Source organism: Scomber japonicus, chromosome 13, assembly GCF_027409825.1.
Source record: "Scomber japonicus isolate fScoJap1 chromosome 13, fScoJap1.pri, whole genome shotgun sequence".
NCBI lineage: Eukaryota > Metazoa > Chordata > Actinopteri > Scombriformes > Scombridae > Scomber > Scomber japonicus.
The window spans coordinates 23,210,997-23,227,024 of record NC_070590.1 but is presented as its reverse complement, the minus strand read 5'-3'; the positions used below and the strand labels follow the sequence as shown (position 1 = coordinate 23,227,024).

At 38.9% G+C, this 16,028-nt stretch overlaps 1 protein-coding gene across 1 annotated transcript; it reads right to left on the bottom strand.

The window, feature by feature from the left end:
* Nucleotides 1-339: 339 nt before the first annotated feature.
* LOC128371516 (potassium channel subfamily K member 4) lies at nt 340-13,659 on the bottom strand. The gene is made up of 8 exons (XM_053331854.1): nt 13,638-13,659; nt 8,085-8,214; nt 7,518-7,794; nt 2,672-2,786; nt 2,365-2,525; nt 2,073-2,259; nt 1,446-1,588; nt 340-1,359 (listed from the first exon to the last, which is right to left on the bottom strand). Coding segments are annotated over exons 1-8 (1,626 nt in total). The 5' UTR covers nt 13,639-13,659; the 3' UTR covers nt 340-747.
* Nucleotides 13,660-16,028: the final 2,369 nt, after the last annotated feature.

Sequence of the window (16,028 nt, the reverse complement as noted above, 5' to 3'; positions counted from 1 at the left end):
TCTAGCTTTGTTAGAAATATTTACCTACTTTTTCATATAAGAAAGTTGAGGGTGTGCCACTATTAGTGCATTTCAATTCTGTTTGTTCAGCGGCTTTGTTTCCCAGTAGAGCCGCTTTATTAAAATATTAAACATGCTCATAAGACACACAGTGCTACTTTCATTTAAAAAACTTTATTACATATATGCAGTACATCAGGATTAATGCATTTGGCCATCAAAATGCAAACAGTATTGTTGTACACAGTATTTAAAAAAGTTTTGTAACATACCAAAAAATGTACAAGTGCCTGTTTAGTACCCTTTTAATTGTTGGCAGGATTCAAGAGAGAGATTAAAGCAACCTTCAATAAGAGCACCACACAGCTGTGGCAATTATCTGAACAAGTGTTTTTTGGTAGCTCTTTCTTGTTTCTTTCAGTATTTATTTGGTTTAGTAAAAGGCGAGAACCCTCATGTTGAGAGAGTGATAGTGCATTTCTGTCTTAGCCCAGTAGAGAGCAGCAACTCCTCAGAAAGTAACATAGGGAACATTGGCATAAAAATCACTTCATCATCTTTGATTGAGGCATACACACTCACATGCTAAGAGCATCAAATGCAAACCACAAGAGGCTAAGTGTCTGTAAGTAAGCAATACATATACACAAATAAATCGTTACACTAAGAACTCCTCTGTCAGATTACATCACATATCTCAAGTTGATACTTGTGCTAGCAATGGGGCTTCTTTAATCAGCTTCGATCTTAAGGCTTTGGTGGTAGATCTGGAACTGGTTTTGGATTTCCATTGGGCTCCTTGTCAGGGTGGGTGCGGTTGTGTTTGGGGTGACGATGTGGAACAGGCCTCCTGTGGCGTCTCCTCCTAGGGTGACGAGAATGTATAGAACGTACAGAGTTGGGTTGTGTTAGATCCAGGAGAGGATCTGAACGTAGTTTACCACTCTGAGTATCTGAAGACTCATCAATGAATGCCAGGTTCTCTCCAAAGAAGTCCAGGGGCTGAGAAAGGTGGGGGTCTGGAGGAGGGCCCTCTTTTCCAGTTTCTGCTGTTTTTTCGTCAGGCACTCGATCCGTCTGAGTGGCCTGAGAGTCTGTCTCTGATCCGGATCCAGACTCTGATTCACTAGAAGACGAGGTGTAGGAAGAGGAGTAAGATCCAGACTCTGTTTGACTCCCATTCTGCTCTTCTTTCCCCTCAGGGGCCCCAGGAGCTGACACAGTATGACTGTGGCTGCGATGACCATGGCGCCGCTTTCGTCTACGCTTTCTAAAGGGGTCATCTGGCATGCGAAAATCCACTGACATATTCTGGATGTTTTGTGTCCAGTCAGTGGCGTGGGCTCTCAGTCCCTCCATCTAAAAGAGAAGGATAAAAACAGGTGATGGAATGAAAGTGGTAAAGGGAAGGGCTGATAAAAAAGACAGCAGAGGATAAGAAGTACCTCAGCTCTGGTCTTCTTGGATAGGACTCGAAGCCAGTTGCCAATCATCGCCAGGATAGATGCAAAGTAGGCAAGACCCAGCAAGATCCAGAACCACACCAAAGGCTTATACCAGTGGTCACTCCCTGCAATCCCAGAATCCCCTTTGGGAAGACACAAAGACACAGTCGCAGCAGGTTTAGGCAATACATGCAAACAACCATGTCATTACTGTAGAGTACATCAAAATTTAAGATAGGAGACAATATACAGCAGATGAGATCATCAATTACTCATCTCACAAGAAAATAATGCTGAATAATTTAAGAGGTAAATGAAAATTATCTGTGCTAAGTGAACTTAATGCATTACAGCTGACATTTATATAAACAGATGACTAATTAAGTCATACCAGGAGATTATCTTCAGATCAATAAATTCAACATAAAAGCAAAAATATGCAAACGTGTTGAACAGCTCTCTTTTTGAAAAACCTGTAGGTAATGAATGAGGATTTATCGATTGATAGACACAGACATTCCTCTGCTTATTCAGCTCTGAAGGGACTTCAGTCCGTAAATCAACATTACACTCATCTCTGTGTGCAGAAAGGGATAGTCTTATAGTGGTTGATTAACTTGCGTATACCTGCAACATAGTCGCCAAACCCCACTGTTGTCAAGGTGATAACGACAAAGTAGGCCGACTCCAGAAGAGTCCACTTCTCCACTTCTTGGAAAACAAAGATCGGCACTGCAACAAACAGCAGGCATCCCAGCACGATGGACAGGACGGCTGAGATCACACGCACAATGGTGGGACTGACACGCCATTTCTGTCAGCATGGTGAAACAACACTGTGGGGTGAGACAAATAAAGGGACAAACATGCACAGTGCAAGTGAAGAATATGTTTAAAAAAGCTCTGTTTAGGGTCTGACCAGGAAGAGAGTCTCTATTTTGGCAACGGTTTTCCTCAGCCCAGTTCCCAGGTGGTCTCCAACTCCAGCAAGCAGGATACCAAACAACGGGATTCCCACCAGGGCGTAGAAAATGCAGAACAGCTGACCTCCTTCTGACTTGGGGGAGATGTTTCCAAAACCTGAATATGCAGGGTCAGAGGTGATTGTAGAGGATCAGTGGATTTGAAGACACAAAATGTGAAGGTCAGAAAACAAACAGACCATAGTCACAAATATGTCATCAGAATTTAATTTAGTGGTCTGGATGGTTCTGCTGGAAACCCACCGATGGTTGTGATTATTGTCCCTGAGAAAAAGAAGGCACTGGCCAGATCCCATTGGCTTATAAAGGTGTCATTGCTGTTGGGATCCACACCTTCACCGATGGCCTTCGACACCTCCTGGGATGAGATGGTGAAGAGAGTTAAACGTTTAGTGGTTGGTTTACAAAATCTTTAAGTAATTTATATTAAATTTGACTACATAAAAATAAAGCAGTATTAGCAAAAGACTACTAATTAGTAAAATAACCCATCAATTCATTTAAATTGTATGGGATTCATTTCTGATAACACATGAGCATGAGTGTCTTTTTAATGTACAGTTAAACATAAGTCAGTGTGTTATTTTACAGTCAGTTGCAGTGACGACGGTCCACCGCAGCAATGTTAAAAAATCCTTTAAAAATATTTTTTCTTTGAACACAATCAACAGCAGGCTGTCAGTGACAAAGAACTGTGACGGCTCCACTCTGTCCAGCCACTGCCAGCAGAAATAATCGAATTCCCTGATCTAATTATCTGTTTTGCGTCTGTTGGTGCTGGAAGACATTTGTTAACTGTGAATTTAAAGCTGACTATGATAAAGCTGTGATTGAACACAGGCTCTGCAGACATCATTACTTTTAATAAATTAGAAGTTTCTGATTACAGAGACAGAGCTGCATCTGTTTGATTCTGTCTGTTGGGCTGGCAACACCATGTACAACATCTGTTCCAACTTGTTTGGGAAAATTAAGTCGAACTAAGTTGCAGTTAACTAAACTACCAGTCAGTGGAAGTTTGTTCAGAACCAAGAAATGAGGAGTACAATAGGGCTGCATCAGCATCATATTTTCAAAAATATATATAGTTTCAAAGGGCTCAGTGTATTTATAATTTTGTAATATGTATGTTAAAAACATGTTTCATTAATGGTAAATGTTATATTATAGAATACAATGTTTTCTGATTACAACCTGTAGTCAGTGTGATAAATCTAATGTTATTCCATTGTTTATTTGTTCAAATTATTGTATCAGTAACATTTTCCAATATACTTTTAGGTAAATGTAGTTTGTTACTGCTGATACTGGTAATAATGAGTCAACCAAACCTAATTTCAGCATAGTACATTTGTAATAGTTGTAGATGTGGACTGCCTAATCTTACCGCTTGATTACTGGGGTGGTGCAACCTCTGTCCAAAGGGGGTGTCCAGATTGAAGTGTAAAGGAAATTATATATATATATATTAAATACAAGCCAGTAATAGTTTGTGAAATACCAGAAGCAGATGACCCTAGCAGCTAAAAAGGAATTGTAATGCCAGGTGAATAAGGAGGTAATTTGATAAAGACCTAACTGCATATTATATGAGATGTTGCTATTTTTTAGTTGTTTTTTTATTTCACTTATTCATATTGGAGGGATAAAATTGATGTGTTCATTTATTATGTAGTATAATATGAAGGATATGGTTTAATTCATTGGATTCTACATACTCACACACTGTTGTTGATAATAGAGATATATATCATCAAAAATATATATATATATTTATACATATATTTTATTTCACTGTAATTATGGAAACATTAAAAATATATGCAGATTGAAACTGTTTCTCCTCTTTAAACGGAATCTAACCTGTTTGATAGAGTCTCATATTAACAAAAATGTTCAGTTAAAAAAATACTTTAGGCATCCATGTTGAATGTAGTAGTAGTTACAGGAGTGCACTTGAGGGAGCTTTTGTGGTCAGAGCAGTTTGGAATGAAGAAATTACTCCTCAATGGCTCAAGTTGAATTAAAGGAATTCAGGGTCAAAGGGTAAAGATGCACATGTTGTATATTCAGTGTATTTTCCTTGTATGTCCCATTGCACAATAAAATATCATCACTTGCTCATTTTATCCTATTGTTATAATTGTGAGAAAATGTCATAATTAACATTTGAATTCTTGAGTTATGGAAAATAACAAGTTTTGTGATGTCACAGTGACCTTTGACCACCGAAATCTACTCAGTTCATCTTTAAGTCCATGTGACATCATGTTGATGAGAATGGGACAGATGGACCAACCCAAGACCATAATGCTTCCAGCCACAGCTGTCACCAGCATGGAGGCATAACAACACAGGAAGTATGGTTGTAAAGAGAAATGGTGGCAAGTGAGAGCAGTGAACCTCAGCTTTAATGACGTACATCAGTCTGACCACATGTTTATATGTATTTATGTATTTCAATCTGTAGATTTGTGAGTACACCACTGAAGAAGAAAACCATTAGAGAGCTTTTGTCTTACAAAACAGAAAATGCACAGAGACACTGTGATCTCACATGTTACAGACTGATGTTTGAACCAGAATTTAGGTGATTATTTCCAGTATTGATCATTCTGTTGATTATTCATTCTGATTGTTTTGTCGGAAAATACTGAAAAAATTATCATGACAATTCTAAGGTGACATCCAACAGTCCACAACTCAAATGTATTCAGTTTACGTTGACCAAAGCCTCATGTTGGAGAAGCTGAATAGCTAATGTGTGACTTTTTGCTTAATAAACAACTTAAAACAAGCAATTGTTCAACAAATGTGTTGATAATTAATCAGCTAAGCATTTCCACTCTAATAGATTCTTCACTTTCATCTGATTCCACTATAGTTTTCTAGGTTGATCTGTTTTTGTGGGTTGGGGCCAGGACAGCACTGATATCTAGACCACATAGTTAAAACCGCGTGCCAGCTGACATCACTCACTGTCACCACACAGGATCCTCCATGTTAACAGCCAGCGGTGGAAAATGTAAAACTACAAAACCGTATCATGCAGTGGTGTGTGACATTTAGCATTACTCATGCGGAGAATAGAGTGCATTAAGAACACTTTGAAGACCTGTTGAAACATCAGATGACATTGGTTTGTTTGAAATTTGACCCACTTGTTGCACAGGACAACATCGGAGGAACCACTTTGTAACAGCTGCCTGGCTCACTCATGAATAGATGGACTTCACTTTTTATTTAAGCTGTCACTTTTATTTGACAGCATCTAACAATAGATACACCAAATCACTGGGTGTTCATTATGTGAGTGTATTATTATAAAGAAGTGATATTGGGAGCTTTTTTCTCAAAGATGAATGAGTGTCAATCATAGGAATGCACTTATCCTCTTACCTTACCACTTACCTATCCTTTTAAATGATCTAAAACAAAAGAGTGCAGCCTTCTTTGACTCAAAGGCTGCACTCTTTTCTTCTGTTATGCCCCTTAACCTATTTGTAAATGTCAGCCACTGCATCTATAGATCACTTTACAGTAATGTGCAACTTTCACTCTGGAATGGAGACAAACATCTCTGGACCACACAAACTGTAGCCAAGCCTGCTCTTAAAACTCAACCTGTGCACGGATCAGTTTTCATGCAGTCACACACATTAAAGCTGATCACAGCCCCTGACCACACCTGTTATCTGGATACTCTACACAAGTTTGATGGGTCGCCCTGACAACCCACAAAACAGATTCAGAATATTTGAAGTTGTATTGTCAGAGTCAACCTAGCTGAGGTATTTATCTGTCTGATACCAAGCCAAAATGTATTTTTAGCTGAGAGGTGGTCAAGTCTCTAAGCTTAGGATCCTATGTGGTATTTGTTGGATATGAAAGGTAGGTGAGAGGAAAATAACAACAACCTGTGACACTGGCAGAGTCACTTTTGCATGCACAGTTTGTAGGTTCCATAACTGAGACATAGAAGGAACACAACATTTCCCCTTAATATAATTTGAAAAATGTTTTTGTTAAAAATTATCTGCACCAATTTAATTTTCACTGATTCATTGTGTGGCTTTTTAGCTTTATTAAGCATGCAATTGCAACAAAAAGAATATATTTTATAGCCTGCAAAGTCATTTACAAACCCAATAGTTGAATTTTGCATGACGTTTAAAGGAAGGAAATACTATGGTTGGTTGGTCACAAGTTGTGTATAGATTACTTTTCAGTGGTTCCCAATATTGAGGTCATTTTGTGGAATACTGAATATGTTCACCTTTTCAAGCCTGTAAAATCCATCTGTGGGAGGACAGGTTCATAGTGTCTCAAGTCTTTCTTAAAACAACAGTCAGGTGACCAAATGAACACTGAAAGAGGTTTCTCTCACCCGTAATCATTCCTCCTGTTCATACTGAGCATTTGAAGATCCCCCATACTGCCTATGATGTACGTGATGTGCGACCTCATCACCCGTCCTCAGTTTTTGTGCATTTATGTATTTAACTGTTTATCTCCAGCTTATTTGAAGCTTGAGCTTTTTTCCAAATGAGTCTAATCAAGTATCTTCAAATGTAATCAAGGTCTTTTTTAGTGCCAAATGAAACTGCTGTAATGGTAAATTCTGAGGAGACACAAAGAGGGAATATAAATTACTTCAAACTAAACAGATTGGATATCCCCTTATCTTATTTATTTACTTTATTTATTTGCACAAAACAACCCTGTGGATTTTGTCCCCCATCACTTACACTGAGAGTGCATATGAAGAGGATCTTCTAATAACCATTATGTACATGAAGAATGATTCCTGCAGGCAAAAACTCTTTCAATGCTCGTGTGGCCAACTGACTGCTGTTTTAAGATGAGGCATCACAGACAGATATTGATGCATTTTAATGTCTCAAAGCCAAAACAGCTGGAATTCACTGTAACACAAAAAAGTGATTGTGGCATTTCAGGAAATATGTTCAAGCCCACTTGACACAAGACTAAAACAAGAAACAAGAGTACCTTAGCTGTCCTAGAGATGACACATTCCAAAATGAAAGCCAGAGTCAGTGTGTCTCTTGTCATAAGAAGATGTACTTACCTCTATAAAGAAATGTAGATTATCTGGGGCGACGCAGCTGAAGTTCAGCAGGAAATCCCTGCGTGTGTCCTGCAGCTGGTTGTGCTTGCCCTGCTCTCGTGGAGTCTCCAAGGCACGAAACACCACGGCGCCCAGCACCAAGTAGAGAAGCACCCCTGTTAAGATGCCGAGCAGGGTGGAGCAGCGCATGGCTACACCTCCACTCAGTCCAAACGCAGGCTCTTGTTTCTCTCTGCCAGCGTCAGGGTTGATGTGGCCTGGATCCAAGCTGCTGCAGCTGAAACATCAGCAACCACAGGAACACAAGGGTTTCACACTGACCACAGCGCCTGACAACAACTCCAGCTGTATACACTCCTGTAGCAGCCAGCCTATTAGCTGCACACCAGGCATTAAATGGACTCTGGCCTCAACATACTGCTGACACACACTAAATGCAACATCCTTGATGTAAAAAGCCTGTCATCCAACCTGCCTGACACCTCTAACAGATGTGATTGCCTATTAAACATAAATGATCTGTGTCATGAATACACAGACAGGTGCACCCATAATAGTTGAGCTAACCTGTCAATGCGCTTTAATTGCCCACGCCTTCGTCTTTTCCAGTCCCTCTTTGAACCCGACCTGAGGATAAAATCCCTGGATCCGTATCCACTGGGGAGCCCGTCCGCCTCGCACTCTGAAGGAGGGGACACTAGACAGAACCAGACACATATGCTCATATGCAATTCAGCAACATTTTAGTCAAAGACTTTAAATGATTAAAGAACCAGAACATATTCACTTTCCCAAAAACACAAAAGCTGTTAGTAGTAAGGATAGTCCCTGATGACAGACAGCAACCAGCAACAAGGTGAAGCTCTCAGGCGTGGCAGTGCCACACACAGAGCTGCTGTTGGTCCTCAGCCATATGCTGTTGTGTTTTTATTATGTGAACCCATCTTCTAATCACATGCAGCATGCAAACCTTTAGTTTCTGATGAGAGGCAGCTCAGCTTTGTTGTTGCACCCACACCTATGTAAACTTTGGATGAAGTAAGGGGGCGAGTTCCAGCTGCAGATGAAAACTCTTTTGGTAGTTAAAGGAGATATATGGAAAAGCTCAGGTGGCTTCAAATACAGCACATATCAACTTCAGAGAGATATGCATATAGTCTTTAGTTATAAAGGTTGGAGAGGCAGTAGAGTAGAGGTGTGGTGTCCAGCTGTAAAAGCATTTCTTATGATTATGTTGGTCACTGTTGGCTCAAACCAAGAAGGCGTTTTCATTCAAAACTGAAACTGGAGCCAAGGATCTGCACTCAGCGTCTTTACCTTGTTAAAGCAATGGAGCTGAGAAACTGTTAAATGTAGCGGACACTCCCTTTGTCCAGGACCATTTCAGAAATTATTTAAGCGAGAGCTGTATTCTATCTTTTGGATCAGTAGGCCTGCCACTTGCAATTCACTCTGCATCACTGAATGACAAGCCAGAATAAAACATGCTCTGGTCCTCTAAAGTACAACTTCGGTGATTGCAGCTCTTTAGTCAGCAGGTCTTGATTCAAAATTAGGACAATAAACTGTCACACAGTGACAGCAAAATATACACTTTGTCTCCAAACAGTTTTACAGCTGCTGGGAATGAATAAAGGGAGCGTCCACTTACTAAATGAATCACATTGCAGCCCGACATTAGCAGTTTGTGCAAAGCCTACATTACAATAGTTTACGGGAAATACCTTATTCACACTTAGATTTCATGCACAAAGCAGCCATGAACAATTAGATGAATATACATGAGTTTGTCACATGTAACTAATGCACATACATTTAAAAACATGAGAGTATTTTAGCAAAGCTACACAGTAAAAAAAAAGAAAAATGCATTCAAATAAAGCAGATACTATGCAGTTTATTACTACATACCTACCTCAGTGTAACACAGAATGCCAGACAGATTATGCACCACTCCATAAAGGAAACTGTAATATGGCTTGCATTAAGTGCCAATAGTGCTGCTGCAACAGATCCACAGACATAGTAATCTTTTTTATCACCACTTAGACTCCCTACGGGTTTGTAAGATGTATGCTACTGACCGATGCACCAGACAGTCCCATCTGTGTCTGCTCACCTCAAAATGAAGCACCACAACAGTCCAGGGTAGCAGTCGCCTCATGCAGAGGGTCTCATGAGTTCAGGCAGCCGCATACAGCGAGCATGTGTGAGGGTGTGTGTGTGTGTGTGTGTGTGTGTGTGTGTGTGTGTGTGGGGGGGTGAGCAGGGAGGCTGTTGCTGAGCGCACAAGAGAGAAAAAGATACTCAATCAAACTGACTTTATATAGAGAGGGGAGAGAGTGAATTAAAGAGAAAGAGAGAGAGAGGGAGAGAACAGCACAGATGAAGGTGAAGATGATGAGAAAAAGCTCCAGTTTGTTTTATAAACAGGAGGTAAAGGTTTTACATGGACCTACTCATGGGCACAGTTTGTAATATCACTTTAAAGAGTCCATAGTTTGCTCTTGTGAATGAATGTTAAAATGTGTGTGAGATGTAGAGCAGTAATGCGTGTGGTCATATCTTCACATAACTGAATATCTCTATATGGGATCCATTTCTGAGATTCACTGAGGTCTGATTGGTGCTTCGCTGATGACTCTGCAGGGGGGGGATGCCAGCTCAGCCCTTCACCCCCATCTTCCTCACAAGCTGCTTGACAGAACTGCTACTGCTCTATTTCTAAGCGTGTATATGTGTGTATACTCTCTCATAGGCTACTTTTAGGGACAAATTTAAAACTTAGGACCTGTTAATTGGGGATAGCTCGTGCAACTGGGGACAAATGCTGTGTCCCCAATTGAGTAAAGGTTGATTTTTGGGTCCGTGGTTTGTAATGTCTCCAAAAGTGACCATGGTTTGATGTGTGTGTGTGTGTGAGTGTGTGTTTACAGGGGGTGGGGGTTAGGTTTCTCATGCGTATCCAGGAGACTGTAGTGAAGTCTCAGTATTCATTTCACATATCATTAGTACCAGCTGGGTCAGGACATTTCTGCTACAGATTTCAGATTCCTGGTTTCAAAGTGTGATATCATTATCAGATTAATAACATCACTCCAAATCAGGTTACTGTGTAATGTCACAGTTTGCTCTAACATAAAGTTTTATAGTTTTTCCCATTTAACACTTTCACTATATCCTTTCTGCTCAGCCTACATGTCAAATGTTCAAATTATTTATTTATTTATTCAATGCTGTATCACAACTATTGAGAATATTTTGTAGGTTTTACTGTTATTTGAGGCAAGGCAAGCCAGCTTATTTATATAACACATTTCATACCCAGGAGCAACTCAATGTGCTTTACATAAAAACAAACATTTAACAGTAAGAATTGGAAGCATAAAAAATCATTTAAAAAATAAAACCCAATTATAATAAAAAGAAAACAAACTCTTATTGTATGACATAATCAATAGCGTCACTACAATAATATAAAGGGAGCACTGAAGTGAGGTTTTCTCAGATTTATTTATGTTTTTAAAAAAAAATAAATGTGGGAAATACACCATGTTTTTTGAAAGAGAGACATATGGGCAACATAGACAGAAAATGAAGACTAGAAATCCAAGTTGGCTGGTGGCCAAGATGCTTCAGTGTTGCTCAGTCAGGGCCGACCATCACTGTCTGAGGAGATCAAATATATTAGTCTATTACTCAGCTAAACAAACAAAACAAAAACAGAAACTTGATGCTGGGCAGCGCGCCACATTTAGTTAACTCATATAATCACCTAATGCATCAATCAGTCTGATGAATCATAAATATAACTCTTAGATTTCCTTTGCTTGCATTTCAGCTTCAAAAGTTAAAATCCCTTCTTTTATGAATGAGTCTTTCATGTATATGTCACCAAGAGTTTCATGCTCGCCTCCTGACAGAATCGATGCTGCTGCCTCTGCCCGCACAGAGGATGTGACGAGTCTCTTCCCAGCTGCTGGGTGGGTCAATAATCAGTCAAACACATCTAATCATATACATTGTCATTCAGTAAAATTCATTCAAACCAAGTAAACAGTATAAGTACTATTTTTAGATTCAGGGCTGATAGCTTTGACATATAATATATAAATGGTTACAATCTGAACACATTTAATCCTTTTTACTGTGACCTTTCACTATTTGTACCTCCAATTACAGGTTCCTCTCTAAACAATAGCTACTGTTCATCCTGCTCAGCCTGATATATTGCCCTGACACTTTCATCCTGGAAACTGTGCTCGTGCTGTGCTGAAGTCCCTGGCAGCCACAGCTGAGAGAAACTGAACAGAAATATATGCTTTAGCTGTGAGAAACCAGAAACCTGCGCATCAAACTAGATTTCTACACGTCAAGCTGCAAGCAGGCTTATTTTAGGAAAGTCCAACCTAATACATATCATCTGAAGGCTGCTGTGGAGGTATTTATGATGCTGCGTATCTGCTCATGCTTTTCCTGCCCCGTAAATTGAGAAGAGGTCTATGGGAGGAATGAAGCTGTCAAAAACATGGCTGTGGTGGCAAAAGGCTGCTTGGATGATGGGAAATATTTTACAGCTTTTCAGTTTTTGCTTTTAAGAACAAATTATTTATACTGTGTCTGACATTCAGTGTAGTATAAACTAATTAAAAGTCAATGCTAACAGATGTTATTGTATTCTGACATGGTTATTCATCTCTAGCGTGATTCATGGAGCAAACTCAACAAAAATGGATGTTTTCTTTCATTAATGACACACTCATTTTCTATTTTTTTTTCTTCTGTTGATTGTATTTTTTTTGTGTATTTTTGCATGAAACATTGTGACAGTTAGATCATCTTAAAACAACCTTAAAAGTAAAAAGATTGTCTGCCAAATAAACACCATGTTGCTGTACTGATTGGCATATCTGCAGATCTATTGCATCTAATTGGATGACTGCCCCTTAATACCTAGATGAGTTTTTTGTTTTTTCCACTTTGTACAGGAACAGAGAGAGGTAACATTTCAACATATAATAATATGCATTGTTACTTTTCTCCCCACATATTTGTGATGTAAGACTAGAGAGTGAAACTGTATAATCAGGTACAGAAAAGGATTTTAGGAGAAAATGAAAACACTATAGCACTGAGCTCAGCTTACAAATGCACATTTTAGTGTAGGCTGGTGTGGTCTTTAGTTTAGTAAAGATGTACACATGTAGACTTAATTGAGTAATTGACTGTAACTGGGTTATGAATTTATAAACACATGAAAGTGGACACAAGCCAAAATACTAGCATTAGAAAAATATATAAAACATTATACATTATATATGATGTAATTTCTTTCGATGCATTTTGTCAATTGTGTAGATGCTATTAGTGATGAGATAGAAGTTACCACATCTTTGTCCATCTTTTCCTGTAAATACTTTGTACTTGATCTGTACTTGCTGAACAGCCAAATTTGATTTATTTCTTGCACTCATCAAATAAACACATTTAGCTCCTTCAATTCAATCTGTGTGAGAGCTGCTGTCTCGCTGTTCTTATGAAAACTGAACACCGTCCAACTGCGGTGAAACAAGTGTGTTATTGCTCTGACTACATAAACCACGACACAATGCAGTATGAGGAATGTTTGCAGAAGTGGACAAAGGAATGATTATGAATGTGGTAATCAGTGTTAAACAGAAGCTCGATGGAAATATAGTGCAGGAAAAGCACTTTTTGCACACATGTAGTTCACACAAGATGTTTCCTTCCTTCTACATAAATTATAGTCTGAAAAACATCTCTGAAATTCTTTCTCATCGTCATATCTAGTTGATCTATGAAAAAAAAACCTAAAAAATACAAATATTATTCCATAGTTTCAATGAAATATGATACCAGAAAATTAATTAGACCTCTAAAATACATCTACAAATATTATTTTTTCAAGGACTTATAGATACATTTTCTTTGCTTACTGTTAGTACTGTACACTACTAACTCTAGCATCTGCATGATTGGTTTCTCATCATATCAAACTACACCAAACATAATCCAAGCAGCTTAAAACTCCATCAAACTCCTGCTCACGCAAACAGTCATTCATGCAAGAAAGTTAGAGAATGTAAAAAAAATCCTTACTTTTGGTCGACTGATGGCTTCACTTCCAGGTGTCCTCTTAATTTTGTGTGTGGATTTGTTATTAATATGAGGACAAATGAATTAAGTCTATCCAGTGGAGAAAAATAATTTTGCAAAGAGATCTGATCAGAACATCTGAGAAGCCACGCCAGAATAACAATCTCAACTTGATTGACCTGATGATAAATATGCCCACAATTACAAGTAAAGGAAGGTAGTGGTAAATAAAAGAGAGGGAGGGGGACGGACAGAAGCGTGAGGAGGAGGATGAGTACACTGCTATTATGAGCACTTTATTTTCAATTAAGCCTTCTCGCATACTGTAAGATCACTTTCTACCATTTTTGATGATGCAGGGACTTCTTGGACTTAGCAAACGTCTGCAATTTTTCTCATTTAATGGAAGATGCACTTTGTGTACAGTAGTAGAAAAAAACACCAGAAAAGAAGACAATTTTAAAATGTGTTGGCAGCGGCAAAAAACTGAAAGCAAATTCTTTGTTATGAATTACATGAACAATACTAATTTATCTGCAGGTTTCTATATTTAGAAAGATGTAAGACATTTTGATTAACACAATGTAAATGTGTTGTTGAAATATTATTGCTTTGTGTATATTATTGTTAACTTCATTTTTTTGAGCACCACAACCCCTACAAAATGAATAACTATCAGAATTTGACCAATTTGGTCCAGTCACATTTGGAAAGCCTAGAAGAGCTGCACTATTTAATTATTTTATCCCCATGCAAGTTAGCCAGAGAGCTAAGCTGGAAGTTAGCTGTCTCAACTGACTGAGGTCTCTGGTGGGCATACTTTACAGGTGCATTGGGCCCATAGAGTGTGTGCAGTATGTTTTAATTGGGGTAATTTCTGTGACTGTGCCATTGAGCAACTTTCATAGGAATGAATGGGGCCTCGCCTCCAATGCTGTATGCAGTTCTTTTTATACATCCATGCATCTAACGCATTAACGGCAGTACACTGTTACACCTGCAATCAATCTGCCAAGGAATCCATTTTATACTTTAATCTAATCCCTCCAAGTCCTGAAAAGCTTTTAAACCAGGACAGGATGTCAACAGGAGGGTATAAAGTAAAGAAGAAAGAGAGAGAGAAAAAAATATTACTGACTGAAAGCTGCGTGAGGGCTGTTGAAGAAAATCATTAAAGTACAGTTCAGAGGTTTGCTGTAGTATTGTGAATTTGTTGAAGCATGCCAGCACACAAAGGGTGAGGGGAGGCATTCAGACCCACAGGGGGCAAACTCAATCAGTTAGCAAGTCTAAAGGGGCTTAAATGTATTTTCTTCATCAACCCACACTTTTTTGTTGTTGTTTTTTATGTTGCAGGTTATATTCATAAAATCACCTTCAATTTCAATAAAAAAAATCTGAATTTTCCTCTCTTGGTGGAACAGGTTGGGTTACGGTGAAGTACATGATTTTAGTGGTTGTTCACGTGATAAATAATTTGCAAATGGATTGGAGACAGGTGATCAGGAGACTATAGTCACAGTCAGGATTTTAAAAACCAAGCAAGAAAAAATCAATAACTAACCCAAAGCCCTTAACTTTTCCTTAAACCAGTCAAACTAACCTGTGATGAGAGGGTTATGTAATGTCTTGGCAATGTTATTTAAATGGGTAGTTATTTCTTGTATGGTAGCACTGTGGTCAGGTTTAAACGTACAACATTCAGTGTCAATGACAGCCCAAGTTCCTAGTACTGAATTACTTGGTATAGTTATTGGTCTGTGCTTCCTGATGGGTGAGGACATCATTGACATTAGGGCTAGGGTCAACAGCATTGTCCATTTCAGGCCTGTTTCAGCATATAGTTTGGCTAGTTTGCTTTTCAGGATATCATATTGTCTTTCAAATCGTCCCTGCAGACTGTGGGCGGTTTGGACAATGTAGTCTTTGTTTAATCCCCAGTGATTTACATAGCTGTGTCATTATTTGTCCAGTGAAATGACTACCACTGTCTAAACCCATGCTCGCACAGATGCCGAATCTTGGAACAATGTCTTTCAGCAGGTATTTCGTTACAGAAGCAGTGTCATCCTTTTTGTACGCCCATTCTTTAGGACAGTTTGAGAATATATCAACACAAGAATATTGTCATATCCATTATATTTTTGCATATGAATAAAGTCAGTTAGCAGAGCTTTAAAAGGTCCCCAATGGAAAAGATGTCAACATTGTTGCCTGTACTGTTTTTCCAGGGTTGTGTTGCTGCAGTGTTCATAGGTGGAGTTAAAGTGTACCATGTGGCAAGTGCCATCAATGTTAGTCCTTCTCTTTTATTGTGTGGGGTGAATCCACATCCATAAGAGTTACGGGTTGGGGCAATTATCAGCTACCATTTTTGCCAGATGGAGGTATGTC

Bases quoted from the DNA above. Each gene is read 5' to 3' on its own strand.
- LOC128371516 (XM_053331854.1), bottom strand. The intron at 2,787-7,517 runs GTAAGTACATCT...ATCTCATCCCAG, and splicing joins ATCTACATTTCTTTATAGAG to GAGGTGTCGAAGGCCATCGG. The intron at 1,589-2,072 runs GTATACGCAAGT...GTCTTCCCAAAG, and splicing joins GTTTGGCGACTATGTTGCAG to GGGATTCTGGGATTGCAGGG.